The following is a 23,204-nucleotide window of genomic DNA, read 5'->3' as shown; positions in this document are numbered from 1 at the left end:
GATTTACAGTCTCAGAAGCGGAGGCAACCGGATTGAGGTGAGTAACCGCACCACCACAAGGACCAACTAAATAGTGTGAATTGGGCATAAAAAATTGGGGAGAAAAGGACATAATAAAAAAAAAGTTGGCTGCGCACTAGTTTCTCTGGCACATAAGGTGAATAGCTTGGTATTATTTAAAATTTCACGACTTAAATCCTGCTGTCCACATATGTTGACATACATTTTTAGGAAAGCTACTTGGTCTATACATTTGTTTTTATGTTTATTAGGTGCTACTAGTTACAAATCAAAAAGGGAAATGGAAAATACACACAGCAGTCACGCTTGGTGACATCAGGAGGATATCCCACAATGCAATGCGCTAAACTTAGCGTTTCATTTCCAGACGAATAAACCAAAAGTAATATTAGATGAGATTTAAACATCTTTTTGTTGAATTCTTATTGAGTTAACACATTTGTATACCAAATTGGATTAAAATACAAAAAATAAATAAAATACATTGAATTTGGACACGATGAGGTCATGTGGAAACAATGTAGAATTCTATTTTTAATGCTTATTTTTCAATAATGCATTGTTTCTCATACTATTTAAAATATATAGTAGGCCGTCTATTGTATACTGCACAGTTTTACACAAGTTATTTAAAAAAACGAATTTAGACCATAAATGTGCTTTGTATATGGGCCACAAGTATATGTATATGTACATCAAAGCTCTTTAAATCAAATTTCAAATGAGTGAAAGTACCAAGTCGCAGTCTGTCTCGTGAGATCTCCCATTGGCTGGAATCGTAAGGAAGGTATTCACACTGCTCCTCAAGAGGTACCTCCCCTGGGTCCATGATGATGGATAGATATCCCGTTTTGATATCAGCTGGGTTCACCTGCAGGACAACATCATAACAATTACTGCGGCCGATATTAGCCAATCAGAATGCAGAAACGGCGAGTCTGAGCCTACACTGAGACGAGCTGCTTTCCATAGCATATTGTAGAATTGCTGACTTTGCTACTCACGTTCAACATTGAAATGTTGATATGGTTTGCTAATATGCTGTACTAAAGGCATTGTATGTGTATCTGGGGACTGCAGCAGCTGAGAAGCCTTGGGGACATCAGGGGTTAAAGACTTATCACTGAATTATTTAATATGAATGTTTACAAAACATGTGAAACTGCATGTGAGTTTGTGATTTGAATGCAGAGTGAAACTGTTTATGTTAAAGCGACACACGTTGAACTGACCCGTTTGACATTGCAGAAGATGACAAGTAGAAGGACCCAGAAAAAGATGGCGATGACTCCAGTTCCGATGAGAATCACGATTTCTACATTAGTCTTGTCGTCTGAACCTGGCAGAGAAATGCTTGTGTGTTATTATGATAATGTATTAAAGCAAGATTACTAGCATGTATCCAAAACACATCATTCTGCACCAAAGCTTACAAAAATGTAAAGGTTAACTGAACAATGGGAGACGGGGAGATGCACAAGGGACAGTAAGTAAACAATAATTATTTCTTCAATTTCATTTGATGCAGCTAGTGGCACAGAAAATATACACTTCCTCTAAAAATTATTTTTATAATCATAAATCAGTTCTGAATGCCTGGTGAATTTAATCCAATTTAGTGTTATCAATGTGATGATTTATTTGTATTTTTACTTTTATTAACTTTTGTAATGTCTTTTATATATATTCACAGTTTTAGACTTGTCCCAGACATTCAATACACCATGCAATACATTTAGTTTTTTGGTTCCTGGGTAGTAAGTGTTATTTCCTAATTGCTTATGCCTCAAAAGTATAGAAAATGGCTATTATTCCCCACAAACATTGCTTTTGTGACCAGGACAGTGATATTGTTAAATTGACATATTTCCACTGAGAAAACAGGTGAATGTGTGTCTTTTCGTTCACATAAAGTCAGAAAAAATCTACATATGAATCCATATTAACATGTATTTATACTAAAGTAATACAAAAATGACGACAAAATGCTTTAGAAGCGAGTCGCTTTTTCGAGATTTCTCAGACAGCTTTGGGAAGAAGTCTTGAATGTACTTGAAGGCTGCGACTCCTTATCTAGAGCTCTGACGAATTGTTTCTTAAGGCCCATTTTGATGTGCAGTGGTGGCATCAGCACCTTCCGGGTGTCCAACAGTGGCTCCCACTTGACGTTGCTCCTCCCCACAGAGAACTCGGTCCATTGTGGCCAGTCCCGCCTGTGGTGTCTCTGCTGTCCCAAAGGCAAAGATAGCAGGGAAACTTGGTAAAACTGCCTTGGAGACCCATCAGGAATGACACCATTTTGAAGTCTCCTATGCCCCCCTCAAGGCATCCAGCAAGGTCTTGACACGTATCCACTTAGACAGCTGGAACTAAACTGAACTGGTGGGCTGAAGGCCCCTGTATTTATATTACTGGAATGTTCTAGAAAGTTCTAGAAGTTACTCCAAGTTTACTCTGCTGGAATGTTCTGGAAAATTGGTACATTTCAAAATATCACTGTCCTGGTCACAAAAGCAAAGTTTGTGGGGAATAATAGCAATTTTCTATACTTTTGAGGCATAAGCAATTAGGAAATAACACTTACAACCAGGAACAAAAATTGTGTTTCATATTAAACTATGAAAATATATTATAAAAATACAAATTATTGTATGTTAAAAAACGAGTGAAAAATGCTTTTGAAAATCATTTCTATAAATTTTCGTTTCCACACCAAAAACTTTTGTCCCAAATATATATATATATATATATATTTTTTTTTTAGTTTTTATCAAATATTTATGTACTTGTTAACCATCAACAAGAGTGTCAGTAAAGAGCATGCTCGAGGTGAAATATGAGACGTGTGATGTTTGAGGAAAACATAGAAAATTCAAGGTAAAAATCACTTTTTTAATATTTTACTAGGCATAATTTCCAATCAAGCTATCATTTTAAAAGAATTATATAAAAAGCATGAAAATTATTATTTAATTGTGTATTTAGGATGCATAAAATGTAAGCTATGAAATTAGATTTAGCCAGACACAAAAGGTGGCTATTTTATTTCAAAAACATTAAAAATGTATTTTCCATCACAATCATTTTTAACCAGAGAATTTAAGATGTGTAATAAATAATGACATAAATCTCCTGTAATGCATGTAAATACATTGTTTGTAGACAAATTCAACAATTGAGAGTGTGAAAACATTTTAACAAGACTTTACTAATTAGAAGTCCACAGTGCTAAAAACTACCCAGAGTTGAAGAAACACCCATTTATTTGTGATATATTGCAATATATTCCATTCATTGTCTATCTAACTACATATCTACACTACTGCTTTCAAGATATTCTAAAATAAATATTTACATGGTAAAGAAGAGGTAAAGCATGAAGGTAAAAAGGTAAGTAGTGTGAGTATCTGTGTGTGAGTGTTTGTTTCTACTAAATAACTCTAATCTGAAGGACAACGCACATTTCTAACACACTGAGAGTAAAATGTATACTTCAGCGGCGCCTATCGCAAAAGAGAGGTGCTCACCGATGACGGACACTGTTGCAGAGGATTGAACACAGCCCCTCTGGTTGCAGGCAGTGCACGTGTACAGACCAGCGTCTTCCTCTCGCACGCGCTGAATGCTGAGCGTCCGATTGGAGTCCTGCAGCAGGATTCCTGGACACACCCACAAAACTGTAAATCCCACACAAACGTGCTCGGCCAGCCAGCTGTGGCTTTATATTGACTTCCTCTACTTATATGACTAACTTGTTTTTTGTTAATTGGATTAGAAAACAAAGAATTCATCACCTTAATTGTCCGATTCAGGTCAGCTTTGGGAGGCAAATAACAAAACAAAAAAAAAACATCAAATTTAAAGCCCTGTTTGCAACGATTTGGTTTGACTTCCAAAGTATGGCATTCAGAATATAAAAAAGATAATTACATTGTTGCTGAACTGAATGCAAAACAGTCATTTTGTTACATTTACCGAAATATAATGTTCAAAAATATTGATAAAGCATGCTTTTTTTGTTACCATAAAAGTAAATAAAAGGCTTCCTCTATGACACATGAGAAAATTCTGCATCCAGGAAAAAGGTAAATAATAAGTCTCTTTCCTAATTCTGACCTATTAACTGTGATCTGTAGCAGGAAGCAGCCCATCATCTCCTCTACAGGCTATAGTTTACACTCTCTAGAAATGTCTGTGGTTTCATTATAAAACATAATGTGTTGCGCGAAAATCAATGTTAACACGTTTTCCAGCCAGACACTCTTGTGGCAGATAGCGACTTCCTGCTAATTCCTAACTACTGTACTGAACTCAGTTTGCATGCATTATAGTATATAATACACACAAGCAGGCTTGTTTTCCTGTCTTTGTTGCGACTTTCAATTGATTGTTTTTAATAATGAGCTAATGACATTTTCTATCTTAACCCTAAACCTATTTTACATTTGTATTAAAGGGATAGTTCATCCCTGAAATGAAAATGATATCATCTTATACTCACTCGCGTGTTGTTCCAAACCTGTATAACGTTTTCTACCGTGGACCACATAAGGAGAATGAGCAGAATGTAGGCCTGCCACAATTGTTAAATAATCGTCTGATTATCTTAAATAATTATTGTGCACGTCAAATTGAATTCACATTAAGACAATGTAGAAATGCCATGAAAGACGCACTTGTGCGTCTCATTCAATTGAACTCTGCCTGTCTTACTGAGTCGTACCGTGGACCGGACTTAGCAGCTCCTGTAGATGCACAAGCTATCTGCGGAGGTTTGCGGCAAACTTCTGCGAAAATATAAACGATGATTTTGGCAGCGCACGCACGAGGGTTTATACACAGTGTTAATGACACGCAGTGACAGAGGAGGAGATCCCACTTTTTTTGTAGAGATGATAGAATGAAAAAGCACAAAATCTCACAACGTCTCACAAATAAGGGCTCATAGATTTAATCAGAGAGCCTTAAAATAACATGTCAAAGTAATGAATTTAGGACAGAAATATTTTACTAACACACACACAAATATATAATATATTATAATATAATATAATATAATATAATATAGTAGCTATCCAAGTTGGCTAGGTTTCAAAAACAAATAAAGTTGACTAAAATGAGAGACAGATATTTGAACTATTTGGAGAAAATCTGATATTGAAAATATTACTTTTCATGTCATTTATAATTTAAAGCCTTAAAAGAAATCACATATCCCAATTTTATTATATGATTCTAAAGTTAAATATGAATAAATGACTTCTTATGGAGTATGAAGTAGAACACGACAATTAAGATGACAAATAATAGTCACAGATTATTTAGCTGTGACAGCTCTAAAACAGACAATTAATCATTCACTGGATGTGAATTAACTTACAACCCACTATCAACGCACATCAGTGGCGGGCTGTGCATTTAAAGTCTAGGCCTTCAATGTGATTCATGCCATTAAGAAAACACAGTTTCACCATGAATAAGACGCTCTATACCTTTGGGCATCATACATTATGTCGCAGCTAACTAATGTCCAGACACGAAAGCCAGAACTTGAAATTACACTTCATGCTCAAGCAAGTCTACTTTTGACTGCAGCATGACTGTTTTGTTAAATGAACGTCTCCCGAACAGACAATTGAAAAATCATAATTTTTCATATGAATCTACCAAGGAGGTCTATAATACCTGGAATAATCTATCTAATAATAATTGCGATGTAAATGTTGCTTACAATAAATTTCGTTTCGTCAGGGTACACGGTTATGTCGCATTACATTCTACATTCTAGTTGGATGTGGGATATTCCTACTTGATATCTCCGACCATAAATGCATTCCATTCCCCGATATTCGTAATGGTAATGCTCCCGTTAGCTTAGCAGGGGTCTCCTAGCAACCCAACTGATAAACAATGCTGCAGCGCTGTCTCCTAGCAACCCAACTGATAAACAATGCTGCAGCGCTATGTCTCCTAGCAACCCAACTGATAAACAATGCTGCAGCGCTATGTCTCCTAGCAACCCAACTGATAAACAATGCTGCAGCGCTATGTCTCCTAGCAACCCAACTGATAAACAATGCTGCAGTGCTATGTCTCCTAGCAACCCAACTGATAAACAATGCTGCAGCGCTATGTCTCCTAGCAACCCAACTGATAAACAATGCTGCAGCGCTATGTCTCCTAGCAACCCAACTGATAAACAATGCTGCAGCGCTATGTCTCCTAGCAACCCAACCGATAAACAATGCTGCAGCACTATGTCTCCTAGCAACCCAACGAGATTATAATGTTTTATACACCCGTTTCTGCCGGCGTTTGTTAAACAAGCTTTAATATCATGTAAAGTGGAAACAAACTCATTTATCGATATAACTTAATAACGTGAATGTTTATCACTTACTTTGTATATCTCCCTGAGTTTCGACATGTTTGTTTGACATCATGCCCCTGCATCTCGGCGAAATTGGAGTTGAGAATTTCTGCACGAGCCTACAAGTTCAAGATGCATTCCTTTGCACTTTTCCTAGTAGGAAGTTTAAAATCTGACTTTCCGAGTTGATTGGAACGCAGCACTACTTTTCAAAACTCGATCCGGCGCTGAATGCTCCAGCAGCCTAATTTACACTTAGAAAACTCCTGATGTTGTTATAGCCATGCAAAAAGCACTTACCAATTTGCTTAAGGTGAAAATCAGTCCTGCTTTCCTGATTAATAAATTAAGCAATCACACGGTCATGCAGAACATCTCCTGTTTTTAAATCAATAAGGATCTCTTTCTCAACGGCAATACCAGCAGTGATCAGCCGACTCATCAGACAGCTTGATCTTGCATTTTTAGCTCTTGAATTACAAACATCACTTAAAGCGTGATTGCGTCACTCAAGGCCAGCTAGAAGGCCTCGACCAGGACATATCCTAAAGATCACACCCACTAAGAACAACTAAACCAATCTGATTGGCTAATGAATCTGACAGTCTGACATTAGTTGCTCATTTAAATTGCACTGTTGAGGGATTCTGTGGAAATTCGGAAGGCCTGACGGGGTGGAGCTCACACATTGCTTCGGCTAACGAGCTCGGCTTCGGGCATGCTTCACTTGTAAGCATCAAGGAATAAATTCTGACTGGATAAACTATTAATTTTTCTCTATTTGTTTGTAGATTATTTAAGAGTGGAAAGCAATTAAAAATACTAAGGCAAAAAGGTGATTGAGAATGAAAGGAGGAAAAATATACATTTATTTATTTGGCATGTTACGCCAGCAGAGAAGGCTTTGCTGGCCCTGAGGATTCGCCACTGACCCACATACATTCCCCAAGATGTATGTAGTTCTATTTTTGCCATATGCAAAATAACAATAATCCACTGGCCTGCCTAACTTACATTTAAAGTGCCTCATGAAACCTTTCTGAATGCACAATGAGTCTATCAGCATGAATGGTGTGTTTATTTCACTCCTGAAATTAAATTTGTTGGTGACAATGATTGTGTGTGTGTGTGTGTGTGTGTGTGTGTGTGTGTGTGTGTGTGTGTGTGTGTGTGTGTGTGTGTGTGTGTGTAATATATGCATGAATTAATAAGTGTGTTGCTTTTGAAATCTGCTTGGCCTAATAGGATTGTATTGTTGTGTATAACGTAATCTGTAATTAGATCGCTTTTAGACTAGTAGACTAGTGTTTGTGTTATTTTGAAGCGGGGGTGGGTTGCATGCAGAAAAAGGAAAGACAAGATGAGAATAAGATTTTATTTGAATAAATGTAAAAGGAGAGAAGGCTACCTATAAAATCTTCACCTATACTTTATTTCACATACATATGTCAAACATAATGCACACACTATTAACTATTACAATTCCTCATTAAGAGTTCATTTAGATTAAACTACATTTTGGCTAAGGTGTTCTGGGTGGTTGCTAGGGTGGTTACTTACTGGCCTAAGCCAAAAGAGCCCAGCCATAAGTCTCTAAGATATTCTGCTCTTTAAATAAGGCTTGGGTCCCTTTTTCAGTGGAAATCTATGGGATCTATGGGAGTTTGATCGCTTAAAAAAGTAATAGCACACCTTTCTTCAACAAGCCGCATGATTTGAGGTTTCATTCCTGTCCGTAGCACATATGATGTGGTATAAGTTTCATGCTAAAGTTTAATACATAAGGTTAGGGGTTTGTTCAAGTTCCAAGTCTGAGCAAAAGTAATAGTGATACTTGCCTAAGCAAACGCCACTGATAACTGTGCTGATAGACAGATATGGCAACTAACCTGATATCTGATGGAGAGGTTGATTGTCTTTAAACCAGGACAGCTGGGGAGATGGTGTTCCCTCCACATCACACTCTATTTGCAGCGACTCGCTCACATTTACTGTCTGATTGGTGGGGTTGTGACGGTATCGAGGTGCCTCCAGTGCTAGGACAGAGAGAAAAGTTTAGTTAAGTATTGTTATATAAATACTTTTTTTAATGATAGACTGATATATCATCCAGGCCGATTAATCAGCTGTTACGATAACCGTACCTTCTTGGCGGCTGACAGAAGGGTATATTCCAAAACCACTGAAAGCCTTGTAAATGCATAAATCACATTTAACTGTTTTCAACAATTTTTGAGTGAATTTTCCATTCTTCTACATGTTGACTCAGGGGAGATAAAGGGCATATAAACTTAACCTACATCAAAATAGTGGTAAACATGATACATATGTTATACACTGATGAGCCAAAACATTATGACTGTCTGATATGCTGTTGGTCCGCCACGTGCCACCACAACAGCGCCGACCCGCAGAGGTATGGACTCTACAATATAGGAAAGCTCCCTGAAGGTTTTCTGTGGTATCTGGCACCAAGATATTAGCACCATATCGTTCAAGTCCTGTAAGTTGCAAGGTGGAGCTTCCATGGATCGGACATGTTGGTCCAGCACATCCAACAGATGCTCAATCAGATTGAGATCTGGAGAATTTGGAGAAAAGGGCAACACCTTGAACTCTTCATCATGTACTTTAATCCATTTTCGAACAATGTGTGCAGTGTGGCAGGGCGCATTATCCTGCTGAAAGAGGCCACTGCCATCAGGGAATACCATTGCCATGAAGGGGTGTACCTGGTCTGCAATGATGTTTAGGTAGGTGGCACATGTCAAATTGACATCCACATGAATGGCCGGACCCAGAGTTTCCCATTGGCTTGTCGTCTCTGGTAAAAATAATGGTAGCGATCACGGCAGGGAATCATGGGAAGTGTAGTCCAGGGGGAAACAGATGACAGAGGCAAAACACAGAGCAAACAACAGTGAACAGTAACAAGGGGTCATCGTGGACACAAACGCAGCAGGGTGCGATGCATTGTGTGTTGTGACACATTCCTCCCATAATCATCATTAAAATTTTCTGTGACTTGTGCCACAATAGAACTTCTGTCGGTTTGGACCAGACGGGATAGCCTTCGTTGCCCTTGCGCATCAGTGAGCTTTGGGCGCCCAACACCCTTTCGCCGGTTTGTGGTTTGTCCCTCCTCAGACCACTGTCTGTAGGTTCTCACCACCGCTGACCGGGAGCACCCCACAAGCCTTGCCATTGCAGAGATGCTCTGACCCAATAGTCTGGCCATAACAATTTTGCCCCAGTCAAATTTGCTCTGGTCTTTATTCCTGCTCATTTCTCCAGCAATCAACACTGTGACTATGAGAACTGATTGTTCGCTTACCATCTAATCTACCCAGACCTTGACATGTGGCTTTGTTAGGAGATGATCAATGTTATTTACTTCACCAGTAAGTGGTCATAATGTTTTGGCTCATCTGTGTAAACTTAACCTACTGTACATCAAAATATTGGTAAACATGATGCATATGCTATATTTATAAACTGACGAACAAAAGATCCACAAAAAGAGGTCATGCACAAAAGTTAAAGTTATTCTATAGATTTTAAAATATCCTTTGAGGTCAAAATTTTAAGGTCAATCACATCTGAAAGTCACATTTACAAAATTAGAACCTCATGATCTGCCTCCCTAGGCAGCATTTAAAAGGGATAGTTTACCCAAAATTAAAATTCTGTCATCATTTACTCTCCCTCATGTTGGTCCAAATCCATATATGACTATCTGTTTTCAGTGGGACATAAAGGAGATGTTAGGCAGAATGTAAGTCTCAGTCACCATTCATTTTCATTGTAGATGCAATGAAAGTGAATGGTGACTGGGACAAACATTCTGCCTAATATCTCCTTTTGTGTTCCACTGAAGAAAGAGTCATGCAGATTTGGAACAGCATTAGTCCATCAGTCTCTTATGATGTTCCATTTCGGCTGTAGAAGGTAGCTACCTACGTAGGGTGTAGACAGCAGGGCAATTCATTAGGTCTACACAATCTATCTTGAAGTGAGCTGTAAATATCAGAGCAAAATTAAAGTTCAAATTAAAGTACCAATCTATGATATTCACCTTTGACTGGGATGTACTTGCGATGGCAGTGCTTCTCCCCGCTGCGCCGGTTCTGTACCTCACACACGTAGTTCCCCTCGTCCTGTAGCTGGATGTTGGGTATGGTGAGCTCCAGGACCCAGTTGTTGCTGGAGGTCTGGAATGAGAGCTTCCCTCCAAGTGACTCTGCATACTGATGAAGACTCTTGCAATCCAGTTCTGGAGGAACAACGTGTGGGTCCAGACGATACCACTGCAGGTTTTCATAGGTGTAATTATCTGCATTACACTTCAGCCGCACCAGATCTTGCTCCAGTGGTTCTTCTGAAGGCTCCATCTCAATTCCAAAGCCTTCTGGTATAGCTAGGAAAGACGTGAACAGAGAAGCGCATCAGACATTTGGATTTTCAAAGATCAAGAATGTTGGATGAAACTAGATTTTTATATTTGCAAGAAGTTGCATATTAAGGTGTTCTGAGTAGATTTAGGGTGTTGATATGTAGTTGCTAGGATATTTTTGAATGGTTCTGAGTGCATTACTATTCAGTTTCTAGAATTTTCTGCAGTTTTGAAGGTGAAAGATCAGGAATGTTGTAAGAAATTAGAGTTTTACATTTGCAAGACGTTGCATGTTGCTATGTGGTAGCAAAGCTGTTCTAAGTAGTTTTAAGTGTGTTGCTATGCAATTGCTAGGGTGTTTTTGCGTGTTTTTTAGTGAGTTGCAATTCAGTTGCTAGGATGTTCTGAGTGGTTGCCAAGATGTTTTGGGTGGTTTTTAATGTGTTGCTATGCAGTTGTCAAGGTGTTATTTTGTAATTTTTGTGCACTTCTATGCAGTTGCTAGCATGTTCTGGGTGGTTGCCAAGGGTTGCTATGTGATTTCCACAGTGTTCTGAGTATTTTTATTTGGTTACTATGCAGTTGCTAAGGTGTTCTGAGGGGCATTCATGGCATTGCTATGTGGTTGCCATTGCATTCTAAGTAGTTTTTAGTGCATTGCTATGCAGTTTTTAGTGTGTTCTGGATGGTTGCCAGGGTGTTGCTATGCCATTTCCAAGGTGTTTTTAGTGTTTATATTGCATGGTTATGCAGTTGGAAAGGTGTTCTGAGTAGTTTTTGTGTACTGCTTTGAGATTTAGTGCTTTTCTATCCATTTGCAAGGGCGTTCTTTGTGGTTTTTAGTGCATTGCTATGCAGTTGCTAGGGTCTTCTAGGTGGATGCTAGAGCATTACCATGCAGTTGCAATGTAGATCTAAGTGATTAGTATCACTCATATTGATTATGATATGTTCCAAGTGGAGCATTAAAATGCAGTTGCTATGGTGTTTTGGATGATTTTTAGTTTGTTTCTATGCGGTTGCTAAGATGTTCTTAGAGTTTTTTGTGCACTGTTGTGCAGTTACTAGTGTGTTTAGGTGGATACCAGGGGTTGCTATGTGGTTTCCAAGGTGTTATGTGTGTTTTTAGTGCATTGTTATGCAGTTACTAAGATGTTCTGGGTGGTTGCTAAGGCACTGCTATGTGGTTTCTAAGTGGTTGCTTACTGGCAAAGTGAAAAGAGCCCACAAAAAGTCTCTATGACATTCTGGTTTCTAGATATGGCTTGGGTTTCTCCTTCAAATTAAGTCTATGGCAAATTGTAAGTCTGACTGCTTAGAAAGTAACATATAAAGTGAATTTAGACCAAATAATAGGAAGCAAGGTCAAATAGGTTTTTTTGTACACAAAAATAACTGTTGTTTAAACTCACTGGTTACGTAGAAATAGATCAATCGTTCATCTTTTCCAACTTTGTTCTCTGCTGAACACTTGTACATGGTGGACACATTAGCGTTCTGAATAACCACACGGCCTACAGTCTGTTGAAACAACAAAAACAATTCAGTAAAATAAAAATGTACTGTTTGATTTCGATTATAGCTAAAAGTCAAGCTCTACTTTACATTACACCCTATTTCCCCTGCCATACATAGGAAATTACCTCACAGTTAAAAACAAAAAAAAACAGGAAGAGCATGCAGTGCTAATGTGTTTATTCTGTCTCCATTCAGGAAGCAAAGTCTGAAAGATGGGTTTAAATATTTTGAAAGTGGAAATTGTAACACATTTGGCTCTCCGCCCTTGGATGTCAGATTTTGGATTTCTGGTCATGCTTGCAGAAAAACTGTGAGTTCAAGATTGAGGACACATATAAATTTGATTCAGACATGTATGTGACATTTTCAGGAGATACAAAGAATCAAAACAGGAAATAAAACCTTTTCTTTCCCATCCACTATCTCAGTCAAAGTATCAATGCTTTCGATAAGATTGATTGTGTGGTCGGAATCCAGATCCATCCAGTCTTGACAGATGGGAATCTTGTCTCGTTGGTCTCTTCGACCCCTGTGAAAATAGAAATGGAAGCTAGTAGCTTTCATGTTTCAAAGTAGCTCCCTCAACATAGAGTAGGACGTCAGAGTTACAACATATAATGTGAATAAAAAATGTTTAGCATCGCATATAAACTCGGTGAGATCAAATAGCAATGAGAAACTCTAAGATCATCATCTCCTAATGTATATATGTGTGGGGGAGAGAGAGAGAAAAAGCAAGGGAGAGCAGGAATTTCAGGATGCAGGATGTTCACATGGACAGTTCCCACACCAGGAAGAGTTTTTAGATGTGACTTCCTGTGTGCGATGAGAGCTAACTGAGGATACAAATGAAGGCCAAATAAACTTCAGCCTCTAAATCATTGCAAAGGAACAAATGACACAACAGCTCTGCTGCTAAGGCCACATACACACTAATACGTTTTCGGTTCAAAACCTAACCTTAAGGTTAGGGTAACCCTCTAACCCTAACATAACCCTAAGTTTTTTTGTATCCTAACAGCAGCGTTACGGAAGAAAAACGCCATTCCAGTGTGACTGAGAGGCATAAACGTTGCAAAATCAATGTGTTTTCAAAAACAATATATTTGTGTGGACATATTTTGGTCAAAACAGCGTGTTTGGGCCACATCCACACTTATGTCTGGGATTAGCCACTGGCTGGTAAATGTTCAGTAGTATATTGGTGAAGAAGTTCAGCAGCCTTTCACAGCGAGTTGAGAGTAAAAGTTAGATTTGACTCCTTCCGTGTAATGTGTGTCCAAAGAAGAAATCCACACAATCCATTTGTCAAAGAATAATGTCTCTTTTAATATCCTTTCAGTTCTTTGCAGTCAGTTGTTGATCAAAAACAACAAAACATTTCATTTTAATCACAAATAGCATGTATGAGTTTAAGAAGCCATTTGAGTCCTCCCTTGTCATCATTTACAGACGCTCTTTACATAACTGCAGGTTTTCTTAAAGAGACAGTACTGATTTTTAGCACGTGATCTACAAATCAATGTAAATACTCATACTCATAAATAGTATAAATTTGGCATCAAACAATAAATATGTAACAAAATAAATGTAAAGTGTATATATAAAATTTATAAAATTAATATAATGTTAGAAATACTCTCCCAGCTAATACTGATAATTATACAGGGGATTACATTACATTTAATATGTGAGCAAAATTGACATTATGACTGAAATATATCCATTTGAATCGATATCAAATTAAATCAGGAAATCTGTATCAATACCCAGCCCTATTGATTTTGCTACAGTACGTGTATGATTCTCATCCACACTGGAACTCAAATATGTATTTTTTTGAAAACCTATTAATTTCACACTAAGTTTATGCCTCTCATCTATACAAGAGTGCTGTTTTCCTTCACCGAAAATGGAGCGTTTTGAAAACGCTCTCCATTACTGCATTCTTTGAAAAAAGATGAAGTTAGAAAATTGAAAATGGAGTGTTCAAACGAAAACGGATTGGTGTGGATGTGGCCTAAGCAAAATATTTGATAAAATAGTCAAGTTTAATGAAATGGAGCCATTTTTATAATAAACACAACATTTAAAGCTACACTACGTATGATTTATTTTTGGTTACAGAAATTTACAAATTGCCATTATTGATTGAATACATAAACAATCAGTGTTCACAACAATGTCCTCACCTTACCCCAATTCACTATGGTAAGCATATACAAAGTATTTGTATTTTTAGCTGTCAGGTCCAATTTGGTGCAAAATCGTTGGCTTAAAGTATGTCATTCATCCTTGCATCATTACGTCACAAGAACCGGCCGTCACATGTTCCGGCTGGAGAAACTACATTCAGTTCCGTCACACTCACACAGTTCAGGACAGCAAAGCCACAGTCTAGGTGGATGTGTATTTGTTTTTCTTTTTAGCGAAGTTGTTTACCTGCTGTAATGCTTGGATATGTTGTCTGGTATGGTTGTTGAAGCTAATATTGTTTGTCATGATTTTATGAATCAAACATAACTCATGTGTTAACTGATCGTGACGTATTTACGTTGTCATGGGAAGTTACTGTAACAGGTTAACTAATATTTATGACTTCTGAAATTGACTTCTTGTAATTGTTATATTGCATATGAGCATAATATTTTCATGCTTAATAAAGTATATTTTATCTCCATCATTATTGAATCCTCGTTTTAAGTTTTTAATTTACAGTGTTATTGTGTGCATTCATAGACATACTATTGTAGTATTACGGTTCAATTGCATTATCAACTTAGGCTATACAATATAATATAATAACAATTAATTCTTCATTGAACTTGTATCAATAATATCACGAGTTTCACTTCTTAAATTGATGTGTAATACAATACAAACATTAATAGTAGATAAAACTCTTGAATAATCGTATTAAAATATACTGGTAGTGATTGAGGTGATTGAGTCCCCCGTTCTCTCTGTAAAAGTGCTTTGAGTATAGTGTCAGAAAAGCACTATAAGTGTAAAATTTATTATTTCAAAATATGTAAATAAGAGTGTTTTTTATCTTAATCAAATCAAGTAATGTTTAAGATTCAAAATTTAATTGTAGAACTTAATATCAACATGAAAATAGCACGTTATAGTCCGGTTTTGAATATCTCCCAGTCATTATCACACACAGGTGATGTCCAGATAAGCTCAAATAATGAGATTCATTCGTCAGAAGAGCAGTGCCGAAACACGACTCACGTAGTGAGTGTTCTTCCGCAAATTGCTTGCAATTTTAAGTTTCAACCACAGATGTCGCTAGAGAGCACAGAGTTACGAAGTGCAACTTTAAAGGAATAGTTCACCCAAAAATAAATTTTCATGATCATTTACTCACACTCAGGCCATCCGAGTTGTATCTGAGTTTCTTTCTTCATCAAAACAGAGTTTGAGATTTCATTTCAGGCCTCCTCCTTTAAACAATGCAAGTGAATGTACTCCAAATGCATATTTAGGGTGCATCAAAATAATCCACAGGACTCCAATCGACAAATAAAGTTCCTCTGAAACCAAAAGATTCATTATTTTTAGAAACAAAACAATACTAATATACTTTTTAACTACAAATGTTCACTTTCGTATATCTGTGATGCGCGCTCATGAGGGATGACGTAAGCTCGTTGGTAAGGTCACGTGTGGAGGAGGCAGGAAGCGTGCCATTGTTTACAAGTGAAGGAGCGCTTTACAAAAGTTTAATTGTCTTTGCAGTAGATTTGTATATGTATAATTATATTGTTCAAAATGGTCGTTTGGTGTGTGTATCCTGAATGCTTCAACCTTCAGAAACCCCAAAGAAAATGCACGCTGTGCATGAACTTTTGAACTTTTCATCGATTTCCTATATGTGATCATGAGCGATTGAAGCTCTGGCTTATCGTGCTGAAGCTGCATATCAGAACACCTCTACATTCTCTCAAATATTGGAAGGTGTGCAGTGAACATTTTACCCCTGAGGATTTCAGACCATCCAAAGAAATAAAGGGTCAATATCAAGTTACTTCTGAATTCATCGGCTGTGCCCGTGCTGTTTTTTTAATTATTATTATTATTATTTGGAAATTATTTTTTATTTTATATTGTTTTGAGACTGTTTTGGTTTGAGAAATGCAAGTTTCTCTTGTAAACAATGACACGCTTCCTGACTCCTCCTCCTCCTCCACACGTGACCTTACCAATGAGCTTACGTCATCCCTCTCAAGAGCGTGCATCACAGATATAGTGAAGTGAACATTTGTAGTTAAAAAGTATATAAGTATTGTTTTGTTTCTAAAAATAATGAATCATTTGGGATTTGTCGACTGGAGTCCTGTGGAATATTTTGATGCACCCTAAATATGCATTTTAGACCTCCAAAAAATGGAGTACATTTCATATTCATATGCATTGTTTAAAGCAGGAGGCCGGAAATGAAATCCTAAAAATCTGTTTTGATGAAGAAAGAAACTCCGATACATCTTGGATAGCCTGAGAGTGAGTAAATGATCAGCAAATCTTCATTTTTGGGTGAACTGTTCCTTTAATCAAACAAAGGCTGAGTTCGGAACTACATAGTCCCATACTACTCTTACTATTTCTGCCATTGACAGATATGGCAGTAGTAACAGTAGTATGGGTAGTATGCAATTTCAAACTCAGCAATCTTTACTTTGTCTGCAATCTTTTATTATTTTTTCTCAGAGCTCTTTACAATGCATACCAGGCTTGCTTTCTTTGCAGATGATATATCCAATTTTGCCATAAATTTGGCCAAGGAAGGTATCTTTTAAGTGCAGCAAGGATCGCATTATGATGTCCTAAATGGTAGGCAGCTCACTGTTTTGGAACAGAGTAAGTATCTGCACAATAATACAACTGATAAATAGATAATGAACTCTTGAGTCATGCTTTGAGTGTGAGAGTGGTGAACAGGTACTCCAGGCCTCAGCTATATGTGTGTAGGTGTGATGTGTATGCAGATGGGATTTGCAGTAAACCTGCGGCTCTCTGGACCTCCCTGAATAATTCAACTGCCACTAATCCACAATCCATCCAAGCCTGTCCTCTCGCTCCTTTCTAAGGCTATGTATGGAATGGATTTCTACCTACTTTTTTTTGTATTATTATTTAAATAGTAAGTGATCCGTAGGCATAATGCAATGATAAAAAGGTTTTCTTCCCCATACTGGAAATAACATCACTTTAAACCGGTTAGCAGGTCTTAGCTTGTTTAGCTTTCCAAAATCCCTCTAAAACCAGCAAACAAACCAGACAGGCAAACCAGTTAAGACCAGCAAACCAGCATAGGATGGTTTAAAATGTTTAAGTTTTTTTTCCACCAGGGGAATTCTACATTGTTGTCACATGACCTCATCACATTTCATGCTATTACCATCTTAGAAATAAGTATTGTTATTGTCCATTTTGAATTCAATTTTGTGCAAAACAAAAATCAATCTTAGTATTTAATCTCTAAAATGATGACTCAAAAGAGACACTTTTTCCTTTTTCTGTGTGTTGGCATGAGTGCATTGCGTTTATGTCATCTTGTAGGCATGCACTCACGTCAATCGTTTCGGTCTGTCTTGTGTTTCATGTCGGGAGCATAGTGTCTGGATCCTGACTTCTCTGTCTGATTTGGTTTCGGTCTGTGCCGGGATCTGGACACTCATGCTCCATGTTCTGTCTGTTATTGACGTGAGTGCATTGTGCTTATGCCATCTTGGCAGCATGCACTCACATCAGTAATTTATGTCTGTCTCTCACGAACACTGGGGCACCTCACGTTGCGCTGTGCACCCGGGTTGCGAGCTGCCTTCATGTTGTGCTGAGGTTCGATCGCTTCGGTCTGAGGTGTCGGGTTTTTGTGTGTCTGAACTCTCGCACAGGTGACCTGTCACATTGTTGCCTGTTGCGTGCATCGCATGGTGTTTGCCTCACAATGTACGCCCAGGCTTTGTATAGTGTGAGAATGCATGGCATTGCTTTGTTAGCGTTGCCGTGCATTCTCTCGTCTTATCTGTCGGTTGGCATGTGCTGGTGATATGCGCTCGTGCCATTCGGTTGTCTGTGTTTTGTGAGAGCACGTGGCTTTGTTTTGTTTCTTTATTGTCCTGGATAGCTCAGCGAATATTGAGGCTGACTACCACTCCTGGAGACACGAGTTAGAATCCAGGGTGTGCTGAGTGACTCCAGCCAGGTCTCCTAAGCAACCAAATTGTCCTGGTTGCTAGGGAGGGTATAGTCACATTGGGTAACCTCCTTGTGGTCATGATTAGTGGTTTTCGCTCTCAATGTGGCGTGTGGTAAATTGTGTGTGGATGGTGGATTGTAGCATGAGACTCCATATGCTGTGAGTCTCTGCGTTGTCATGCACAGCGAGCCACGGTATAAGATGCGCAGATTGAGTGTCTCAGAACCGGAGGAAACTGAGACTTGTCCTCCACCAACCGGATTGAGGTGAGTAACTGCGCCACTACGAGGACCTAGTAAGTAGTGGGAATTGGGTATGCCAAATTGGGGAGAAAAGGGGATAAAAAAATGATCTTTGCCGCTTGTCTCTCAGTCTTGCGTCATACCCCGCCTCCTTGTTTGCCTATTATTAGATAATTTGCCTCACCTGTCCCCTTGTTAACCTGTTTGATTTCTCTCCCTATTTTAGTCTCCTCGTGTGAGCTGTCCAGTGCCAGTGTGTTTGGGTCCTGAGCCTTTGCTTATTCTCTGCTAAACCCTTGACACTAATAGTGGAAGTGTGTTGGATGCTAGTATGTAGCATGTTAGTACACTATTCCGAACATAGCCTGTCTGTTCCTCTCGGGGCCAAAGGATGCTTAAATAACCCTGTCTCCGTTCATCCTGTTGTTTAGACGACACATCACTCCCTTGAACAGAGCACTTTAAATATCACCAACACCCCCTAACCTATCCACCTTCCCCAGCTGCCTTATCTCCAGCGAACACGGAAGAACCTCTGCCACCGCGCCGCCCGCTCGGCCCCTACTGTAGAGAAAATAAACAACACTTCTGAAAGCACGGGAAAGAGTGTCTCCATCCAGTAAGAGACTGTGGGCACATCGCCAAAAGGGACAAAGACTATCCACTCTGAACTCGGCGTGAACTGTGAGTGCTCACATTGAACATTCGATAGTGATTTCGACACCTTCGCCAGATAAACTAACACTCCTATTGATTCAGTACTGATGCTGGGAGTGAAATCCCTCTAGTGCAGCAATATCCTGAAACTATGAGATGTTTGGAGTACCTCTTAACCCTAACGCTATTCGATCTTGATACACAAATGAACGGTAAAAGACCTGTCATGTGATGTGTTCATTTACTCTCATTACTGAACACTGTAATGAAAAAAGACCTCACTCTAATTAGTGAAAAGCGAATCTTAATTTATATTCTCAAAAACATAATGGATATTATTCTTTCGTGGACTGGAATGTCATTGCAGTCTCTAGGCACGATCATAATTTCAAGCTCGATTACACTTCCTAGTGCTTGATGTTTGCGCAGAGCGCTAGATGGCCCTAGGCAGTGTAATCAAGCCTGAAATCATAATTGCCATGGTGACTTCAGCTGTCAAGATTTAAAGTGAAATGGGAGTTATATTTCCCTGTTCTCCCCCAAAACTGATTAGATTGCTTCAGAAGACATGGATTAAACTACTGGAGTCTTATGAGATACTTTTATGTGCTTTTTGGAGCTTCAAAGTTTTGGTCACCATTCATTATTATTGTATGGACCTACAGAGCTGAAATATTGTTCTGCTGTAGAAAGAAAGTCATACACATCAGGGATGGCATGAGGGTGAGTAAATGATGAGAGAATTGAAATTTTGGGGTGAACTATCCCTATGTTTAGAGTACCACCTTACCTAGGTGACATTCAATCTTGACAGATGTTTGTCTTAACACAATTCAACAAAAAAAGCTCAAAACCTGTCACATGTGGCATGTTGATCTAGTACGTTTTGCTTACAGGGTTCTGCGGGTGCTATTAAGACCGCAGGGGCTCCAGGGCCTCCACTGCCAGCTGATGGTGGCTGGGGGGGTGCCGGTGGTGGTGCAGGTGAGTGTCTGTCGACTGCCCTTCCTGTAGGGGTTAGCGGGCGCTGCTGCCTCCTTCTCATGGATCTGAGGCGGAACTGCACAGGATATTCAAAAGAAATGTATGACAAATCTATTACCAAATCTGGACCATTGGCATGATTTACATTTGGTTTTAAAGACATAAATTCAAAATTTGGCTTTTGGGGCTTTTATTGCTTTTATTTTTATTCACTGCAATGAAAACGCAAACTTCAGGAACAATTACTTTGAGTAACGTTTAATGCTACTTTGAATTGGTGCTATTTTAGTGCATTTCTATCTTTATACTTTGGAACGCTTTGTTTGAAAAATTGTAATAAAGCATTGTTGTTACATATTGTTTCTTTTATTTCTAAGAAGGAACTGCATTTTGACAGGAAAAGAAGTATATATATATATATAGTGTCAAATTTCAGTACTTTTAAAATCTGCGATTAGTCGCGATCATCTATGTAAATTCATGCAATTAATCGCAATTAAATATTTAAAATATTCGACTGACACCACATTTAAAATGATTTCTCTTCTGGAAAAGATTAATCAATGGAAACATCAATGACTCATCTTGAACTACACAGATTTTTTTGTACAATCAAATGTTCCCTAGAATGGCAATGACCTCTAATCACACCTGTAAAGGGCAAAAAGTAGCAAATCATGGTTCATGGCTGTGACGTAATAGCCCATCCTTACTGTATGTCCCACCCAAACTGTGCAGCTGAAGTCATTTCATGGGACCGTTAATGAGAGAGAAGATTTTCATGCATTATTGCTCTGCATTATTTTACCACTGAAATGAACGGCCCCTTCCTGAGTTTGAACTTTCAATCAGAACTTTACACCAACCCCTGTTTCTTCATTTCCATAAAATAATGGGTCAGCCAAATATAATTTTTACATTGACCGTTACCATTGACGATGAGAGTAAAGTTGAGTCTTTTTTCCAGAGTAGCAGCCGTGTTTTTCAAGAGGACCATATATTCTCCTGCGTCCTGCTTACACACGTCCCTGATCTCCAGTGTCTGCTGCTGGACCTTAAACCTGCTGAACTCTGGACGTCTGGTGATCAGTTTTCCATTCTTATACCTGCACATATACATATCGTCAAAGTAAGGGATAATTAAGTCATCCAGTCTTAATTGCAAAGAACCCCAACACAAAGCAGAGCCGCTTATTACTAAAATATTTGACAGCAGAATGGTGTAATTGATCGATCATTATCAAGTTGTCCAAAGAGCCATGTAGAAATAACATATAATATTGTCTTTTTCATTTATCTTCAGACTTAACTCTTTAAGCTCTAAGGGTGTTTTAAAGATTTCCTATTTCAGTGGCATACCCAAAATTATCATTATCATTGTACAGAAATCTTTTCCGTTTTTTAATGATATAGATTCAGGGGTGTAAAAAGTACTCAGAAATGACACTTAAGTGAAAGTATGGATACTGAGTTCGAATTTTACTCAATTGAAAGTCCAAGTATCTAGCCAAAAACATACTTGAGTGAAAGTAAAAAAGTATTCACATTAAATTGTACTTAAGTATTAAAAAGGTAAAAAGTAACTCACTAGAATGAAATCAAGAGAGGAGATTATGCGAGGAACGATGTTGTTAAATTCGATTGGTTTAAGTTGCTTTTTTACTGTCTGTGACGACTCATATTTTTACCCATTGGCATTCTCAACCTCGTCCTAAAATTATTTGACAATAACTACATTATTGCAAAATGAGCTTTATGTGGCCTGTTGTACTTAACACAGCAATTTCCTGTTGGAATGAACACTAGAGATGCTAAAACAACAATGACGTTTATCCCCTTTCACTCAAACCACGAGTAAAACGGCAGATTACATAAACACTTACTTTTTGCTCTGTTCCTCACACAATGCAATTTTATGACAAATGAACACTTTTACTATAGCACATGACTCATTTTCATGTTTGAATTACATAATCAACTGCATTTACAAGCTGTTCGAGTGTAAACAAATTGCATGGTAGCTCATCTGAGTGTTGCATATGCGATGCAAAGAAACGTGGCACGCGCCCTGAAGAGCATACGAATTGCGATGTCAGAGCACCCAACACTTTAAGCAAGAGAAAGATTAAAAAAATACATAAAAGTAAGCTTTAAAGAAAGTTAGTAATGTTGATGATTTTGTGAATTGTTTTCTGAGGTTTGCTACCAAACCTTGCTCTTGAGCAGATGAATGAATTCAATAAAATTCATAATGGAAGTGGTATTAGGGAGGCCAGCAGGGGGTGCTCACCCTATGGTCTGTGTGGGTCCTAATGCCCCAGTATAGTGACGGGGACACTATACTGTAAAAAGGCACCATCCTTCGGATGGGATGTTAAACCGAGGTCTTGACTCTCTGTGGTCATTAAAAATCCCAGGACACTTCTCGTAAAGAGTAGGGGTGTAACCCCGGGTCCTGGCCAAATTCCCCCCATTGGCCCCTATCTATCATGGCCTCGTATTAATCTCCATCCCTGAATTGGCTACATCACTCTACTCTCTCCTCCCCACCAATAGCTGGTGTGTTGAGCGTTCTGGCACACTATGGCTGCTGTCGCATCATCCCTATGCTATGTAAAGTGCTTTGAGTGCCTAGAAAAGCGCTATATAAAATGTAAGGATTTATTATTATTATTATTATTATTATTATTATAATTAATATTTACACAGATTCCATTATTTTTATTATCGTTTTTATCCTCATCACTGCTGATTTTATAGTTATTATTATAATTAATAGTTGACTAACAACAACAGCAACAACAATAATAAATC

General features: G+C 38.3%; 1 protein-coding gene across 4 annotated transcripts in view; it reads right to left on the bottom strand.

Moving 5' to 3' along the window:
• LOC127659703 (vascular endothelial growth factor receptor 3-like) overlaps positions 1 to 23,204 on the bottom strand; it is a 64,003-nt gene that overhangs the window by 11,334 nt on the left and 29,465 nt on the right. For 3 of the 4 annotated variants that reach the window (XM_052149644.1, XM_052149643.1, XM_052149645.1), the window contains 9 exons: positions 21,321 to 21,496; positions 20,301 to 20,466; positions 12,705 to 12,831; positions 12,197 to 12,305; positions 10,467 to 10,808; positions 8,281 to 8,427; positions 3,549 to 3,680; positions 1,254 to 1,360; positions 757 to 892 (listed from right to left, as the gene is read on the bottom strand). In XM_052149644.1, the coding sequence (XP_052005604.1) occupies positions 757 to 892; positions 1,254 to 1,360; positions 3,549 to 3,680; positions 8,281 to 8,427; positions 10,467 to 10,808; positions 12,197 to 12,305; positions 12,705 to 12,831; positions 20,301 to 20,466; positions 21,321 to 21,496 (1,442 nt within the window). The remainder of the gene's footprint in view (positions 1 to 756; positions 893 to 1,253; positions 1,361 to 3,548; positions 3,681 to 8,280; positions 8,428 to 10,466; positions 10,809 to 12,196; positions 12,306 to 12,704; positions 12,832 to 20,300; positions 20,467 to 21,320; positions 21,497 to 23,204) is intronic. The other variant, XM_052149646.1, reaches the window with a different exon arrangement.

This window comes from Xyrauchen texanus, chromosome 19, assembly GCF_025860055.1.
Source record: "Xyrauchen texanus isolate HMW12.3.18 chromosome 19, RBS_HiC_50CHRs, whole genome shotgun sequence".
In the NCBI taxonomy this organism is placed as follows: domain Eukaryota; kingdom Metazoa; phylum Chordata; class Actinopteri; order Cypriniformes; family Catostomidae; genus Xyrauchen; species Xyrauchen texanus.
The sequence above is the reverse complement of the archived record's forward strand: the minus strand, read 5'-3'. Positions and strand labels throughout refer to the sequence as shown.